Source organism: Phoca vitulina, unplaced genomic scaffold (assembly GCF_004348235.1).
Source record: "Phoca vitulina isolate PV1807 unplaced genomic scaffold, GSC_HSeal_1.0 scaffold127, whole genome shotgun sequence".
In the NCBI taxonomy this organism is placed as follows: Eukaryota; Metazoa; Chordata; class Mammalia; order Carnivora; family Phocidae; genus Phoca; species Phoca vitulina.
Window position 1 is genome coordinate 10,645 of NW_022589830.1, and position 16,632 is coordinate 27,276.

A 16,632-nucleotide genomic window follows, 5' to 3' on the forward strand; every position below is an offset into this window, starting at 1 on the left:
GCACGGGACATGTGTGTGAGAAATGGGATGCACTGTAAGTGCGGACTACATACTGGATTTCAAAGGCTCCCTGCAAAAACATCTCATTCATAATAATTTTTATACTGCTGAAATGATGCTACTGTGGATATAGTTGGTTAAATAAATTACACTATGAAAATAAATATTACCTGTTTCTTTTTACTACTAGAAAATGTTGAGTGGCGCATACGCTGGTATCCGTGGCTCGTGTTGTTAACTCTATTGGATAGAGCTGCTCTCGGACCAGGGGTCGGCAATGAAGAAGCACGGGTGGGGGTGCCTCTGGACTTCACCTCCCCCAAAAAACTACTATGGATGGGGTTGCCTCTGAGGGGTGAGCTCCCTGTCCCTAGATGTTCAAACGGAGATGTTGGCAGTGGTGAAGAGACCATTGGATGAACTCCAAGGGTACCACCAACTCTAACTCTACGGGAGCTCAGCAGGCCCCTTTGCTGCCCCTCGGGGCCTCAGGCAGGACCACGCGCTGGAGTGCCCTTTTTATGTGGCCTGGAGGTCCCGCCCACCCCGGGGCTCCTTCTTGCCCTCAGCAGAGTGTGCTGGAGCATCTCCTTGGCTCTGGCAAGGGCTGCCTCAGCAGGAACAGCCACGTGGGGCATCACGCCCACCCCTTCCCAGGAGCTGCCATCTGCAGCCCCCACTGAACGGGCTGTGGGGATGGTGATGTAGAGATGAGTGCCATCTACGTGGTAGGTTTGCGGTGGCTGGCAGCCCCCACTGGTCACCTCCCCGATGACCACTGCCCGGCCCAGCCTCTTCATGATGTAGGTAAATTCCTCCGCGGCGCCGGCCGTCAGGGCGCTGGTCAGAATGGCCACATTTTTCTCAGAGCCGTAGCGTTCACCTGGAAAATAGAAGGTCCTTCAAGATGGCGAGTCCAGCCCCCACCCGGAGGCACCTGCCTTCTCCATACTGTCTGGCCCCGCAAAGAGGAAGGCCTGGACTTTAGTTCTGTGGCCTTGTGTCCACATGCAAGTCACTCCTTCCTGAGCCCCAGTTCTGTATCTGTAAAATGGAGATAAGAATGTGCGCCCAGAAAAAGGATGCTCTTCCTCTTCGTGAATAATGAGAATGCCTAACCTGACCAGTCTCACTTTTCACTTTGGACTTCTGGAAGAGCCAAACGTGTGACTTCACCGCAACAACCCTCTAGGACGGCGACGTCTGATAGAAATGCAACAGAATGTGAGCCAGAATGTGAGTCTCAGGTGTCACTGTAAGCTTTCTAGGAGTCACATTAAACAAGTAAAAAGAAACAGATGAAATGAATCCTAATAATGTTTTATTTAACTCAATATAGCTCAAAAACGTAATCAATAAAAATTATTGAGCGATTTTACATCCTTATCTTTCCATAAGAAAGTCTTCCAAATCTGGTGTGCACTTTATACACTTTTTACATCTCAGTTCATATGAGCCCCGTCTCAATGCTTGGTGGCCACGTGTGACGTGCAGCTCCTGGGTTAGACACCACAATTCTAGGACCCCATGATCTGCAGATTCGAGTCTATTTGTTCCTCTTGGTTTTGAATGTCTATTTGAATTTACAATTCACCTGGTTCTAATTTTTATTTACATTTTGCAATATTTTTGCATGTATGTCTTGAAGCTCCCCTCAAATCCTCATGTGATAAGGAAGTGTAAAAAGTGTGAATTGTGGGGTGATTTTCTGGTCATATGCACCCCCCACCGTTGGTCCCCTAGCCCCTCGTCAGATGGGAGTGTAGGTTCATTGGTTTGTCGTGCTGAGCAAGGGAGTCGGAGCTTGTCACCCACAATGGGGCTGTGAGAGCCCTGGGCCTGCATTCACTCCTCCAGCCACTGCTCTGGGTCCAGAGCCACAGACTTTCTTCGAGCACGTATGCTGAGCTGCTGCTGGGAGCTCAGGCAGGATGGGCGCCAGACACCCTGTGTGGTTTGGCGATGGGCAGGGGGATCCTTACAGTTTTGCATTTGTCTTGTAGGCTGATGGTTGTAGTGGTGAGAATGGAGGGCATTTTGGTTTTAGACAAACCAGTGTTCAAACTCTGGCTCTTTCACTTGCTAGTTGGGTGATGTTAGATAAGATACTCAACCTAGTTAAGACTCATTTTTCTCCTCTAGAAATTAAGTATAAAGGTAGCATTTTGCAGGGATTAAGGATCATCTGTAAAAGCGCACAGCATAGGGCAGGGGCTTTATATTTTACTATTACTTTTCCCGGAACCCAAGCTATCTTTCCTTTCCCTGATTTTCCAGAAGCTTCTAGAATGAGAACAGGAAAGGGAAGGCTTCTGCACATACCTGCGAGCCGGGAGTGGGTCCAGAGCTCACTGACAGAGTCATTGGGCCGGCTGTAGATTTTGTCCAGCAGAATTGGAGGGCCTTCATCGAAGAAGTAGGAGCACAAGGCAGAGATGGAGGAGGTGGGACCGCCGATGTTGAACCTGAGGGAAGGGAAGTGGGAGCCCTTGGGGAGGAGTTCACAGGGAGGCCCTCCGTTCCCCTCTGGGAGCCTGGGACCTTTGTCCTGAGGAGGACACTAATTCCAGGCAGCCTCAGTGCCCCATCCTAGTGCCCCATCTTCCTCCTGCAGAATTCCTTGTTTGGCATTTCCCAGCATACAAGTCTCTTGAGAACAAGAGACTTTGTGGTCAAATTTGTGTAGAAAATATTGAATGCCATACCTGCCCCTTCTGATCACATATTAATACATTATGTGATATGTATTGTATAAATTACATTAAAGGCTCTGACAAGTCCTGCAGTCATGAAATTGTTGATAAATTTTCCCCACTTACTGACCATGGACTGCTCTCCCGCACCCCTGCTGCCTGTGAGGTCACTGCCTTCCCCAGCTGCATTCTCCATAATCCCACAAAACCCACTGGACATTTTTGTTGGTGTGTCCTCATGGGGCACTTAGTGTAGCAGAGTGCTCAGAATTGTGGAACTACATTGGGGGGGTGGGGGGACACGGGAGGAGGGGAGAGCCTGTGCCTGTCCTAGGACAGGCACAGGGTAAACTACTTGGGCCTCTGTCTCCTTATCTGTGAACAAGAAGTGTGGGCTGGTGATATGTGAGGAGTCAATTCTGGTTGATGGTCTAGGATGGCCCAACAGGGTTTAGGGCTTGTGACCTCGGCGTCTGAACCTCCCCCAGCCTCTGGTTGGAAGGGTCTTTAAGCAAAGCACACCTGTAGGCTGGGCCACTTCCTCTTACAAATGTGGCTACACAGTTAAGTAGAAAGGGACTTAGCATGAGCCTCATCTGCATGTTCAATAAGTGTTTGAAGGATAAAATCTTCAGGAGTACGACAGGAGCCTCAAGCACAAGTTCTGGCAACACACACACACACACACACACACAGAACCCTGGGAGATGTTTCCTCTTCCAGGGAGAACAAGCCTCTGAGATCCGGACCCCCTCCTAGTGAGGACCAAGAACTATGGCTGAGCGGCAGGTCATGACTTGGCCAATTCTGGCAGCTTCTCTCCTGCAGCTGGGGGGTTGGGGTTCCACCTCCGGGGGGGGCAGCCTGCCCCTCCCTGTGCCCACGCAGGGTGCCCAGAGCAGTCAGGGAGTCCTGGGCCTGGGTGCTGCAGGCGGGGAAGTTGCTCTTCCACCCTTCTCCAGGAGGGAGGTCTCTAGCTGCTAGAAAGCATCCCGCAACAGTCTTTTTGTGAGGCAAAGAATTCTTTTTGCAACAATAGTGGCTAATTTGCAAATTCTCTCCGGGACTCTGGCTTTTTTCTTTCTTCTTTCTTTCTTTCTTTCTTTCTTTCTTTCTTTCTTTCTTTCTTTCTTTCTTTTTTTAAAATTTTATTTAAATTCAATTAGCCAACCAACATATGGGACTCTGGCTTTCTAATTCTCATGACCGGAGTGGTCATGGGCTGATTTTGTATGACATGAGATTGATTGATGGTCAGAATCACCTGGGATGATGCCTTTCAAGTACACAGATGACAAGGCCTCACCCCTGGAGCTCTGGATTCAGTAGGGTGCCCTGGAATCTGTTCTTAATGTCTCCCTTTCCCCCTCTCTCTCCACTGAATCCTATGACCAGGCAAGTTTGGGAGCCAAGGAGTAGCCCAGTGATTCTCAGCCTGGAATAAACATTGGGATCATCTGATGAGCTTAAAAAGACCACCAGTGCTGGGGTTCCCTGCAGCCGACCAAGGCAGAACCCCCAGGGCCAGAGACCTCTGCCTGCCCCTCCCCTCCTCCCTGGACCACTGACCTCATGTCGATGATCATGGCATCCGTGTGCACGATCTTCTTCCAGACGTGCTCCACCAGCAGCTCTGACACCTGGGTGAGCAGGTCACAGTCCCCAAACATGTCAAACCTCAGGTAGCCAAGGTTGTCCTCAAACACATTAGTATGAAAGGAGAACTTGATCAGGTCCTCAAAGACTTCAGGGGAAGGGATCTGAAAGATGAGGGGGGGGTCCAGCTCAGTGTCTGCAAAGGAGCAGATTAGCAGATTTTACAGCTCAGGAAAGTGGTCACCGTAGTTTTCCTTTATACATGAACGATACTGAGGGATGGGAGCGGACTAACTTTTCTGAAGGAGGTAGTAGGTGCCAGGAGCTTTTCCGGTGGAGCATCTAGGAGGTTATGTGGGTGGTGGGCCTAGGATGTGGACCCAAGATTGGCAAGATGTGGTTGGCAGACTCCTTACAGAGAACACTCATGTGTGCAAACCCCACACCATGGGCCATCGGGTCCAGAGCTACAAGGCCCAGGTGTGCTCTCCACTCTGATTCCTCCCCCGCTCCCCTCACCGACATCACCAGACACTTTCTGATGTCTCTGAGTTCATCTTCCTTTCCTTCCCTGGGGCACGGAGGGAAGATATTAGCTAGCTCCTGGGCCTCTAAGTCTTCAGCAGGGGTTTGGCCTTCTGCCAAGCACATTGCAGCCCTTACCATCACCCTCAGGGCACCCTGGAGCATCCCTCCTCCTTTCAGTGAGGAAACTGAAGCACAGAGTGATCACAGTCACACAGTAAGTGGTGGAGCCAGAAGCTGAATCCACATGTGACTCCAAATTCATGAACCCTGGCTACACTAGAAAGGAGTGATTTGGAATCTGGTGGCCCTGTGAGCCCAGCACAGTGCCACATGTGAGGCTCCCCCAACATGCCTCGTGCCTCCTCTTCTCTCTTCAAGACTGCTAGAAGGACACAGGCTCTGTGGGCTGGAATGAGAACAAGCAGTGTGCCGGGGCTTAACTGGGACACCCGGCCTCCAGGGTCTGCTCTGCCCTCAGTCACAAGCTCTTTGGCCATTGGCCACTCTCCTCTGCACCCCTCTGGGCTTCCGTTTATGTTTTTGTAAAACGGGGATGGCTATTCTGCAGTAGATGCTTCTCGTGCCCTTAGCCCTCCTCTGACTCTGGCTGCCGCCAGCCTTGGCTGCCAGGGCCTGCCTCCAGCACACCCCATGTCTTTCCACCCTCTCCTTCAGGACCTTCTCCAAGCTGCCTCAGAGTCTGAGAGAGTTTATGTCCACAGGGGGACCTTCAGCCAATGAAGGACAGGAGCTGCCCGGTCCCATGTGCAGATGGACAGCTCCGGGAGGCATTCCCCTCACTTGTTAGGTTCCCACTGGAATCTTCAGAAGCAACAGCTTCAACAATGCACCCACCTGTCCCCACCTGTCCACTTCCCTCCTTCCCACTCTCTCTGCTCCCGCACTCCTGCTTCAGAGACCGCCTCCCCCATGAACTGCCTACATCCAAGACCTGCTTTCCAGGGAACCCGAGACAAATGCTGCCCTGCCTCCTCAAGACTACGCAGTGAAATAATGGATGATAAATCACGTGGAGAGATGTTGTAAATGCTGCCTTTTGATGAGGCTCCTAGCTGATGGGAGTGCTTGGTGAACCCTTGGCTTATCTGGGCCACGGGTCTGGAGAACCTTCTCCTCAACCACCCAGCAGCAGAGCTCCTCAACCTTGATTTACCTTTTCAGTGTTTCCCCAAACGTCACTGCTGGCTTCAAATAAACTGACCACAATCACCTTGCGCAGAATTTCCCATCCAGCTGGCCCTCGGTTCAGAGCACGCCCACTGAGTGAGCGCCTTCCGGACGCGGTAGAACTACAATGACATGCGTGGTGGGAGGGGAGGAGAAGGCAGGGGGGCCTCACCACGGCCGTGGTCCTCTGGGCTGTGCGAGGCACCCTGACCACACCCCTGGCCGTGTCCGGGCTCCATGCTTTAGCTCTGAGGCGACTGTGAGGTCGAGACCTCTGCCTGCTTCTCTCCCCACCCCCTCAACTCATTCACACAAACTGCAGCACCACCCCCCCCCCAGGCGGGCAGGTGGTGAGAATGAACACAAACCCCATGTTGCCAGAGGAGGAAACCATCGTGACTTCTCGTGACCTGACCTTTTCCTCACCGCTGACTATAAGCAGCGCTGCAAACATTTGCCTTCCGCCCCTGCCAAGAGTGAAACTCCTTCTCTACCAGGGCTTTTCAAACTGCGTTCCTGTGGGTACCACTATTCCACAGAGGTGCTCAGGGACCTCATGGACGTGAGGAGGGGAAGGGATGACAGGAGGAGAGGAGGGAAAAATGTGACTAGTGAGAACTTGAACACAGAAACAAATCTGGAGGCCATTGTCTTGCACCATGCCCAGAGCCCTGGGTGTGCAGACAAGTGATCGGCTCACTCCTAGGACCGTGCTAGGCTAAGCATCCCTTATATCTCACCTGCATGGGCACAATCCCGGGAATGCGGTCCTTGGCATCCTCAGGGATATGGGCTGTCTTCAGGTGCGGGTCTCCGGACAGCATCTGCAGATCAGCCCCCAGCATCTCAGCCAGGGCCCCTTCTGAGGTCACCCTGGAATAGCGGCTCTGCAGACCGCTCAGCTTGGCAGCCATCTTGGCCCCCAGTTCTGGAGAGGCATAGTTATCGGCTACCAGTTTCCCGGTTGTCTGCAGCACGGTGGACACCTTGGCACGCAGGGCCACTATGTCCCGGGCTGTGGAGAGGGCCTCACTCATGGGCACGGCGATGTCCGGCTCCACCCCAGCCAGGTCCCAGACCTCGCCTGTGCTGGCACTCAGGGCCATCTGCGTGGGCATGGAGGCATATAAGGGGCTGCTGCCCACCTGGTAGATGCCCACAGAGAGTGCCCCTCCAGCTGTGGGCTCCCCAATGACTGTGGCCCGCTGCAGGTCCTGCATGGTGTGGGCAAAAGCCTCGGCTGCCGACCCGCTGATGTGGCTCGTCAGGATGTAGAGGTCCTTGTGGGGGCCATAGCGCTGACCGGCCACCTGCGGCAGGGTCCACACCTCCGTGACCCTCGAGGTGGCCCTGTCAAAGACAGAGTAGAGGTGCTGGCGGGGCTCTGCCTCAAAGAAGTAGGAGCAGAGCAGCGGCACGGCAGTGGAGTAGCTGCCAGGGTTGTACCTCAGGTCGACGACCAGCGCGGCTGTGTCCACCAGCCCCTGCCACACCAGCTGCACCAGCTGTGGCCCGATGGCCTTCACCGTCTCCAGCTCCGCCATGGCGTCGAAGCGCAGGTAACCCAGCCGGCCAGGGAGCACCTCTGTTTTAAACAGGGCTTCAATGAGGTAGGAGACCTCCTCCGGGGAGGGGACAGCGGGGGGTGGTGGGGGCACCTCCTCAGCCACCATCTCACCAGGGCTGTGGAACACCAGCAGACGGTGGTCCCCAGACATCTCCTGCAGGTCGGCCGTGAGCTGGGAGGCCAATGACTCCAGGTCCACGGCTGTGCGGTAAGCCCCCTGGGCCAGCTTGGCTCTCAGCAGGGCACTGGTCTGCCCGACGACCTCTGGCTGTGCGTAGTGCGCCTCCACCAGGTGCCCTGTGCCCTCCACCAAGGCCTCCAGGCTGCGGTGGAACTCCAGCACCTCTTGGGCCTTGTCCAGGGCCTCCTCGGCCAGCACGATGGCATCGGGCACCACGCCACCCCCCAGCCAGCACTCGCCGTGGTTGTCGATGAAGGTGAGCACGGGCACCGTGAGCACCAGGTCCCCCTCGGGCATCTCGAGCAGGGGCACCGTGCGGGTGTGCAGCAGGCTGCCCGCGGTGATCTCGCCCACCAGCGTGGCCCAGCCCAGCGACTGCATGAGGAAGGCCAGCTCCTCGGCGGCGGTGGCAGTGCGGTGGCTGGTGAGCAGGTACACCCCGCGCTGGGTGGGGTAGCGTTGGCCCAGCAGCTCCATGCGGCTGAAGTGTTCCTGTGTGACGTTGGTACGGCGGTCATAGGTGGTGAAGAGGCGCACGGAGCCAGCGTCGGGGCCCTGGAAGTAAGAGAGTAGCAGGGGCACAGCAGAGGATGGCCCCCCGGGGTTCTGGCGCAGGTCCATGATGAGGTGCTCCGTGTCCTGCAGGGGCTCCCACACCTGGTGCACGATGTATGGGCTCAGCACCTCCAGCACCGAGGCGTCGGCAAAGCTGTCAAAGCGGAGGTAGCCCACGTTGCCCGGCAGCACGGACACCTGGAACATAGAGTCCACCAGGGCCTGCTGGACAGCCTCATCCTCGGCCACTGTGGGGACCACCTCCGGAGGGTCATCGTCTCCGACCTCAGGCCCAGAAAAGGTTTCCTTGGGCCTGACGGCCCGCACCAGGAGCCTGGGGTCCTCAGACGCAGTCTGTAGACCAGCGTTGAGCTTCGTGACCAGGTCCTCCTCGGAGACCACCGCAGAGAAGTCCATGTTGGCCAGGTGGTGCAGCAGGGTGGGCACGCGGTCCACCAGCGTGTAGTAGGCTTGCAGGGCCTCCTGCAGGCGCTGCACGACTCCTGGCAGGGCCCGGCGCAGAGTGAGGATGGCCAGGGCTTTCTCGAGCGCCTGCTCTGCTGGTGTCCCCACGCAGGGCAGCACCCCGCTGCCCTCCCATGTCTGGCTGCCTCCTCCCAGGGGCCCTAGGGACCTGGACACGGGCACAGTGAGGAAGAAGTCGGACTGGCCTATCCGCAGCTTCTGGAGGTCCAGGGCACCCCCCACAGTCCGCTCACCCACCACGATGGCCCTGCGCATCTGTTTGAGGATGTAAGTGATGTCCTCAGCCACGCCCCCCGTGTGGCCGCTGGTGAGGACCACCACATCCTTGTCGGCACTGTACCTTTCTCCTAGGACCTGGGGCAGGGTCCAGATCTCAGTGGTTGTATTGGAGGGGCGGTTGTAGATGGTATCCACGTGCAGGACTGTGTTCCCTGGGTGTAGGTAGGAGATGACATAGGGGATGCCGGAAATATGGCCCCCAGTGCAGTGCCGGAGGTCCAGCACCAAGGCAGAGGTGCCCATGAGCTTCCTCCAGACGCTGGTCACCAGGAAGCCCCCCAGCTTGCTCACCACCTCCTGGCCTGGGATGTCGTCCATACGCAGGTAGCCCACATTGCCCTCCAGAACCTCGTGGCGGATGCCCTTCTGCAACCGGGCAAGCTGTTCCTCTTGTGTGAGGTTGGTGAGTGCTGGGGCTTGCCGGGGAGCCTCAAGGGTGCTGGGCTCATATGAGATGACCAGGCGAGGGTCGTTCAAGGAGCTCTGCACCCCCGTGGTCAGCACATGGGCCAGAGTCTGAGGGTCTGAGATGGCGAGGATCTTACGACTCTTGATGGCCTGCTCGATGGCTTCCTGCATCCCCATCAGGTTCTCTGGGAAGCAGTAGTTATCCAGAAGGACCTTGGCCATGTCTAGCACCAGGCTTGGCTGGAACAAGTGCGTGGGGCCAGCCAGGCCACAGATCAGCACGGACAAGATCAGGGCCCATTCTCTCGTCATGGGGATCCAGCAGGAGAGCTGGCTCCTGCACAAAAAATCCCTTGACTGTGCGTCAGGCACCACCCTGAGTGGTGGCTGCCTCCCTCCCTCGTCCTTCTCAGCGGGCGGACAGAAGGTCTGGGGCTAAACTCGGGAGTTGGGGTGCGGCTTCTAGCTCCAGTAAGCCTTTAATCCTGTCTAATTCAGGCGCATCAGCCCTGGGGACTGGGGAGCAGGGGCCGAAGTGGTTTGACCCAGAAGGTACGTTGGATCTCGTCTTGCTGTGCCACCTCTGTGTGTAGTAATCTGAGTAACTACCATTCACTTTGAGTTCCTGCCACACGCCAGGCACTGTGCTGCATGCTTCACCAGGTGACAGTTTTCACCAGAACCTAGCAAAATAAGAGCTATTAGCCTGCGGTCAGCAGCATTTCCCCACCACACCAAGTGACCCACAGTCTCTGGAATTAGGCAGAACTCATTGGAGGCCTGGCTCTGTGACTCTCTACTCTGTGGCGTTAGGGAAGTATCTTATTTATTGTGTCGATTAAGTAAGAAACTATGCGTAAAGCATCTCATGGTTTCAGGCAAGGAGGGAGCATTCCATTACTGATAAGTTCTCCGTGGTGGAAATGATCTCTGCTGTACGGCTGAAGAAATAGAGCTCAGTATCTCACCGCAGCCCATCATCTTAGCTGAGAGGCAAGGGGTCACTGAGAAGAAGTCAGCTCCGACAGTGCAGAGGCTGAGGCTGAGGCCGCTATCCACTTCAGGGCTGGAAGTTGATTTTTATGTCTTGCTAATGCATCCAGGGAATTGGTGAGGGCCCCCCAACACCTTTCAAACAGTAAGAATACAATGTCTGGAGCTCAATGCGGTGTGTGGTGAGTGGGCGCGGTGTCCACCTTCCAGACACCACGGGATCGGTGATTCCAGGTCAGATGAGGTTGTCTCTGCGACCTAACGAGTGTCCATGCTCCTGGCTAAAGAAGACCCTTGCTGGTTGAGGGCTCGGGCCGTGGCCCGCTGTTTGCAGGGAGAACCCAGTTGTAGAACTTGAGTCTCTGGGGCCCCAGACCTCACAGGCATCCAGATCATTCCCCCACCTGCACAGAGCACACAGGCCTGTCTCAGGTGAGCGCTCCTTCGCATGGAAGTGCCATGCTTGCGGCTGACTTGCCACAGATCTCCAAGGAGCCTAGAGTCTAGAACCCCTGCTTTGCCTCCGCATCTCTCTGGGGGTGGGCACTTCCCATATTTAACAGACAAACATGGCTCAGAGTGCACACAGCCAGGGAGGGCACTGGGAGAGCGGCCCGCCTCCCCTCTCCTCGCTTGGCCCCGTTCGCGCCGCACACACCCCTTGGGTCATGCAAGCAGTAGGCAGGTGCACACGTGTGCCTCAGCAGGCAGCTGCCGGAGCTGTTCCCGGGGACAGGGGGCCTTTCTCGGCACCCTCGAGAACCACAATCCGCTCTCTGGAAATCATTATCTGAGGATGTTTACCAAGGGGTTTATGAAGGCCAAAGAGGTCAATTAGCTAAAACAAACATATTTTTAGCTCATTAGGATTTGTTTAATGCCCAAGTGACATATGGTCACATCACTCCACTGTTTGCAGCCAATGAGGTGAGCCCGATTTATTATAACAATAAGGCCTCCTTAGTCCCCACTGGGAAGACTGGGCCTTCCGCTCTGCCTCTACTTGGGGAATCACATGTCCGAGTATGCCATCCTGGGCCTCCGAGGGCACTTCTCCGTCCTTGCTTGAGCTCAGGCAAAGCCTCCGGACCCGGAAGGGCCGAGGATAATGACGACCAGGGGAAAGTCCTTCTCTGGGGAAAGCGCTTCTCCTGGACTCTTCCTGAAATGCAGTTACCGGATGGGATGCCTGGAGCCATTGTTGGCCCCGATTTGTGGGGATGGATGGCCCAGAGCCTCGCAGAAGATGTGGAAAACAGAATGTGGGTCCATCGCAAGTCACCAGGCAGGCGGAGTTAGTGTCTACAAGGAGACATGATGGGTCCTCCTGTGGGTGTGGCCCGAGAAAGTTCTGTCCCCAGAGTTCGTCTTTCCCTCAATGTTCTTTATGGACATTTTCAAGCAGTAGAGCAAATATCCATGTCCTTAGATTTTAACATTGACATTTTCTTTTTTTTTTTTTTAAAGATTTTATTTATTTATTCATGAGAGACAGAGAGAGAGAGAGAGAGACAGAGGCAGAGGGAGAAGCAGGCTCCCCGCGGAGCAGGGAGCCCGATGTGAGACTCGATCCCAGCACCCTGGGATCACGACCTGAGCCGAAGGCAGACGCTTAACCGACTGAGCCACCCAGGCGTCCCAACATTGACATTTTCTTACCCTTTCTTTATCTCACCTCTGTCTCTCTGACTCTTTCTCTAAACCTTAAACCAGCATATTTTTTGGATGCATTTCAAAGCAAGTTGAATCCTGTCTTTATTTTATTTTAATCCTTTTTCTTTTTACTTTTTTTAAAAATAAGAGTAAAACATACTCATTTTTTCAAGTTAAATAATTCATAAATGTGTGAACAATCTTTTTCCAAAGCCATTCCAAACCAGCCAATAATAATGTGTATTAGACATACATAAACAATGTTTAATGTGTGGCTGTCCTCACTTTTCTCTGGGTTCATACACGAATGCACATATGTAGGACATGTATTGTCTATTCATCTATGGATGCCTATCCATCCTTCCATCCATCTATTTATTATCATCTATGTACACATAGTGTCCATACTGTGTATACATGGTAATTTGCCTTTTGTTTTACTTACTTAAACATATAGCAGAAACAATCCTCACTGTTGAAGCATATACATAAAGTTCATCCTTGTAATGGCTGCATTGTAGTCCTTGATAATTTACTGATCTGTTCTCCTAGTGAGAGATATTTTAAGTTATTTTTGTTTTTGTTTCTATAAACGATATCGTTAATAAATGTTCTCGAACACGTGTTCTAAAAGACTAGTGCTTCTTGTTTCTGTAAATTCCTAAAACTGGACTCGGTTTTATCATATTTTCAGTAACTTTTAAATTATCTAATAAATGTGTATTTTTTCTGTTTTTTTTTAAACTTAATTGATGTATAACTGACATACATTGAACTGACCATATTTGAAGTGTACAATCTGGTTAGTTTTGACATGTGTATTCACCTATGGAACTATCACCCAGATCAAGATAATGTGTATTGCCCTCACCCTCAAATTTTTCTCATGCCTCCTTGTTATCCAACCCCCGCCTACATCTCCATCTCCAAGCAGACGCTGATCCGCCTTCTGTCACCACTGTGGATTCATTCTCATTTTCCAGAATTTTAAATGGAATCATACCATGTGTACTGGTTTTTTTCTTCCTGTCTTCCTTTATTCAGCATAATGATTTTGAGACATACCTATGTTGTTGAGTGCACTGTTAGTTTATTTATTTCATAGCTGAGTAGTATTCCATGGTATAGATCTACCACAATCTATTATCCACTCACGGGTTGATGGACCTGCAGCTTGCTTCCATATATAACGGTTACAAATGCAGCTGCAGCGAATGTTTAAGTATAGGTCTCTGCATGGATATATGGTTTTATTTTCACTAGGACAGGAATGCACGTTTACATTTTAAGAAATAACCTGTTTTCCAAAATATAAATTTATACCAGCAACATATGAGACTTCAATTCCTCCACATCAATGCCAACAATTGGTGTGTATGGTCAGACTTTAATCTTAGCCATTCTAATGGATATAGAGTGTCTTCTCATGATTTTAGTTGACATTTCCTTGATGACTAATGGTGTTGAGCATCTTTTAATATATTTGTGGGCTATTTGTATGTATTCCAAGATGAACTATCTGTTTAGACCTTCTGTGCATTCGTTGGGGCTGAGGGGGATGTCTAGGAGTGGAATTGCTGGGTCATGCGGTAATTCTCTGTTTAACTTTTTGAGGAATCTCCAAACTGTTTTCCCCTTGCAGTTGCACCATTTTGCATTCCTGCCAGCACGTATGATGTTTTGATTTCTCCACATCCTCATCAACACTCGTTATCATCTGGCTTTTTGATACTAGCCATCCTAATGAGTGTGAAGTAGCTTTGATTTGCATTTCCCTAGTGACTAGCAATGCCAACTATTTTTTTATGTGCTTATTGGCCATTTGCAATCCTCCCTAATGAACTATCTATTCAGGTTCTTTGCACCATTTTTAAATTAGGTCATTGGCCTCTTTATTATTGAGTTATAAGCATTTTTTGTATGTTCTAGGAAAAAGTCCCTTATCAGATACATGATTTGCAAATATTCCCTCCTATTCTGTGGGTTATCTTTTTTAACTCTTGGTTTCAGCTCAGGTCATGATCTCAGGGTCTTGAGATTGAGCCCCATGTCAGGCTCTGCACTGGGCATGGAACCTGCTTAAGAGGCCCTCTCTCCTTCTCCCTAGGCCCCTTCCTGCCTCCCTGCTCACATGTGCTCTCTCTCTCTCTCTCTTTTTTTAAATTTTGTTGATGACCAGTTTACCTAGTTTTTCTTTTGTTGCTCTTGATTTTGATGTCATACCTAAGAATACTTTGCCAAACCCAAGGTCATGAAGACTTATCTTTACGTTTTCTTTAAGAGTTTTATAGTTTAACTCCTATATTTAGGTCTTTGATCCATTCTGAGTTAATCTTTATATATGATGTGAGGTAGGGGTACATTCATTCTTTTGCTTGTGAAAATCCAGGAGTCCCAGCACTTTCTCATTTGATCTTCAGTAGTGAACCCAAGGAACAAGATACAGAGTTGATGATAGATAGATAGATAGATAGATAGATAGATAGATAGATAGATAATAAAGATGATTTATTTTTAGGAAATTGGCTGGCTCACGCAATTGTGTGGGATCACAAGTCTGGAATTTGTAGTGCCAGCCCCAGCAGGCTGGAAACTCAGGCATGATTTCTATGTTGCAGTCTTGAGGCAGACTTTCTTTTTCCTCAGGAAACCTCAGTCTTTCCTCTTAAAGCCTTCAACTCATTGGATGAGGCCTATTCACATTATAGAGGATAATCTGCTTTACCTTAAGTCAACTGATAGTAAATGTTAATCACGTTCACTAATACCTCCACAGCAACATCTAAACTAGTGTTTGATCAAACAACTTTGCACCAAGCTTTCTTGACATAAAAATTAACCATCACAGGTAATATTGTTCCCATTTTATAGGTGAAGAAACTGAGTCCTGGAGAGGCCAGAATTCTCCTCCAAGGGCACAGTAAGTAGCCAAGTGAAAACTTGAACTGAAAATTAGCTCCAAAAAGGCATTCAGTCCTCACATCCACACGAAGCCTTTCTGTTTGTTCTGAGAACAGTCTAGGCTCAGAGAACGCTTGAGTATTCTGCAAACAGGTTTCAGAAAAAAATAGTTTCATTGATCACAAATTCATGCTGCAAATGACTTGAATTTCTCTAAAACATAAATTCCTCAACCCATTGTCCCTGAATTTTTAGCCCCAACACTGCCTTATGTCTCACCAAACGTGAAGTTAGACACAGACTTTCTCAGCCCACTTTCTCCAGATGTCCAGAATGGCTTGGACTCACTCCTCCATCTGCTCTGCCATGGCCCCCAAGAACTGTGCTTGGGTTAGCGCAGCCTCCCCTCTTTGGTGATCCTGTGAGAGTTTGCTTCATCATCTTCTAAACTCAGCTTTTAATAATGTACTGTGCTGTCCTCTTTCTGCAGGACTCGACAATTCTGGGGTTTGGCCCAGAGCATGAGCTAGGCTAACTAGTGAGGATGGCCCATCTCTGCTGGGCATTGTGGGTGTATGTGTGTGTACATGGATACGCACGAGTGTGCACACGGATATGTGCGTACATTTGTGTGCTCACGTTTGTGTGCATTTCAGATCACACTGTGTTTTTGAGCCTATACTCCCTGCTTAGGAGCATACTCAGCCCTGCAACCTGACTGCATGGCCTGGGAACAAGCAGGAAGCAAGTCCACACAAGTTTAGTCCACAAGGCCACCAGGGCAGGGCCACACACTGTATTGGTTTTCTGTGTCCTGTCACAAATGACCACAAACTGCGTGGCTTAAAACAAACAAAATTTACTTCCTCTCAGTTGTGGAGGCCAGAAGTCTGAGATAAAAGTGTTGAGAGGGCCGCATTCCCTCTGGGGCCTCTAGGGGACAATGTGTCCTTCACCTTTTCCGGCATCTGGGGGCTGCACCATTCCAATCTCTGTCTCTGTAGTCACATGGCCTCCTCTTCTTTTGTCAATCCTCTTCCTTATCTCATTAGGATACACATGAATGCATTTAGGGCCCACCTGGATAATGCAGAGTATGGTCCTCCTTTCAAAATCCTTCATCACATCTTCTGCCACTAAAGTGACAGTCACTCTTCGTGCCATATGAGGCTACACTCAGGTTCTGGGGATTAGGTCGTGGCCATGTTTTGGGGTCCATACCCTCCACAGGGCTAAGCTAGGCTTGAGATCCTGTTAAATGATGCCAACAGCCCTTATGCCCTGTGTCCTCTGGGTCCGGACAAGGTGTCTCACTGAAGTCCCGGGTCTGTCTAAAGGACCCCTCTGCCTTCCATCCTCTATCGGCCCCGACTGCTGCAGTCTCCTGGGTGATGCCACTTGCCTCCTCCAAATCCCCTGTCTTTTTACATTTAATTTAAATCTCCCCAAACAAATGATGCTTATTGTAAAACAAAGAGAGAGGGAAAGACAGAAATGGTCAGAGGCAGAACATGGGAAGTGAAGAATTCAAAAGCAGCTCACATTCTGCCTTAATGGCAGCACAGTTAACAAGAATGAGGGTCGTTGTTGCCTGCAGCTGGAGG

At 51.3% G+C, this 16,632-nt stretch overlaps 1 protein-coding gene across 1 annotated transcript; it reads right to left on the reverse strand.

The window, feature by feature from the left end:
- Positions 1 to 486: 486 nt before the first annotated feature.
- RBP3 (retinol binding protein 3) lies at positions 487 to 9,793 on the reverse strand. The gene is made up of 4 exons (XM_032399063.1): positions 6,746 to 9,793; positions 4,263 to 4,453; positions 2,323 to 2,465; positions 487 to 883 (listed from the first exon to the last, which is right to left on the reverse strand). The coding sequence occupies exons 1-4, from the start codon at positions 9,791 to 9,793 to the stop codon at positions 489 to 491; spliced, it is 3,777 nt and encodes a 1,258-aa protein (XP_032254954.1). The 3' UTR covers positions 487 to 488.
- Positions 9,794 to 16,632: the final 6,839 nt, after the last annotated feature.

Bases quoted from the DNA above. Each gene is read 5' to 3' on its own strand.
- RBP3 (XM_032399063.1), bottom strand. From the start codon at position 9,793: ATGACGAGAGAATGGGCCCTGATCTTGTCCGTGCTGATCTGTGGCCTG. The intron at 2,466-4,262 runs GTCAGTGGTCCA...CCCTTCCCTCAG, and splicing joins GCCATGATCATCGACATGAG to GTTCAACATCGGCGGTCCCA. The intron at 884-2,322 runs GTATGTGCAGAA...TCTATTTTCCAG, and splicing joins GACCCACTCCCGGCTCGCAG to GTGAACGCTACGGCTCTGAG.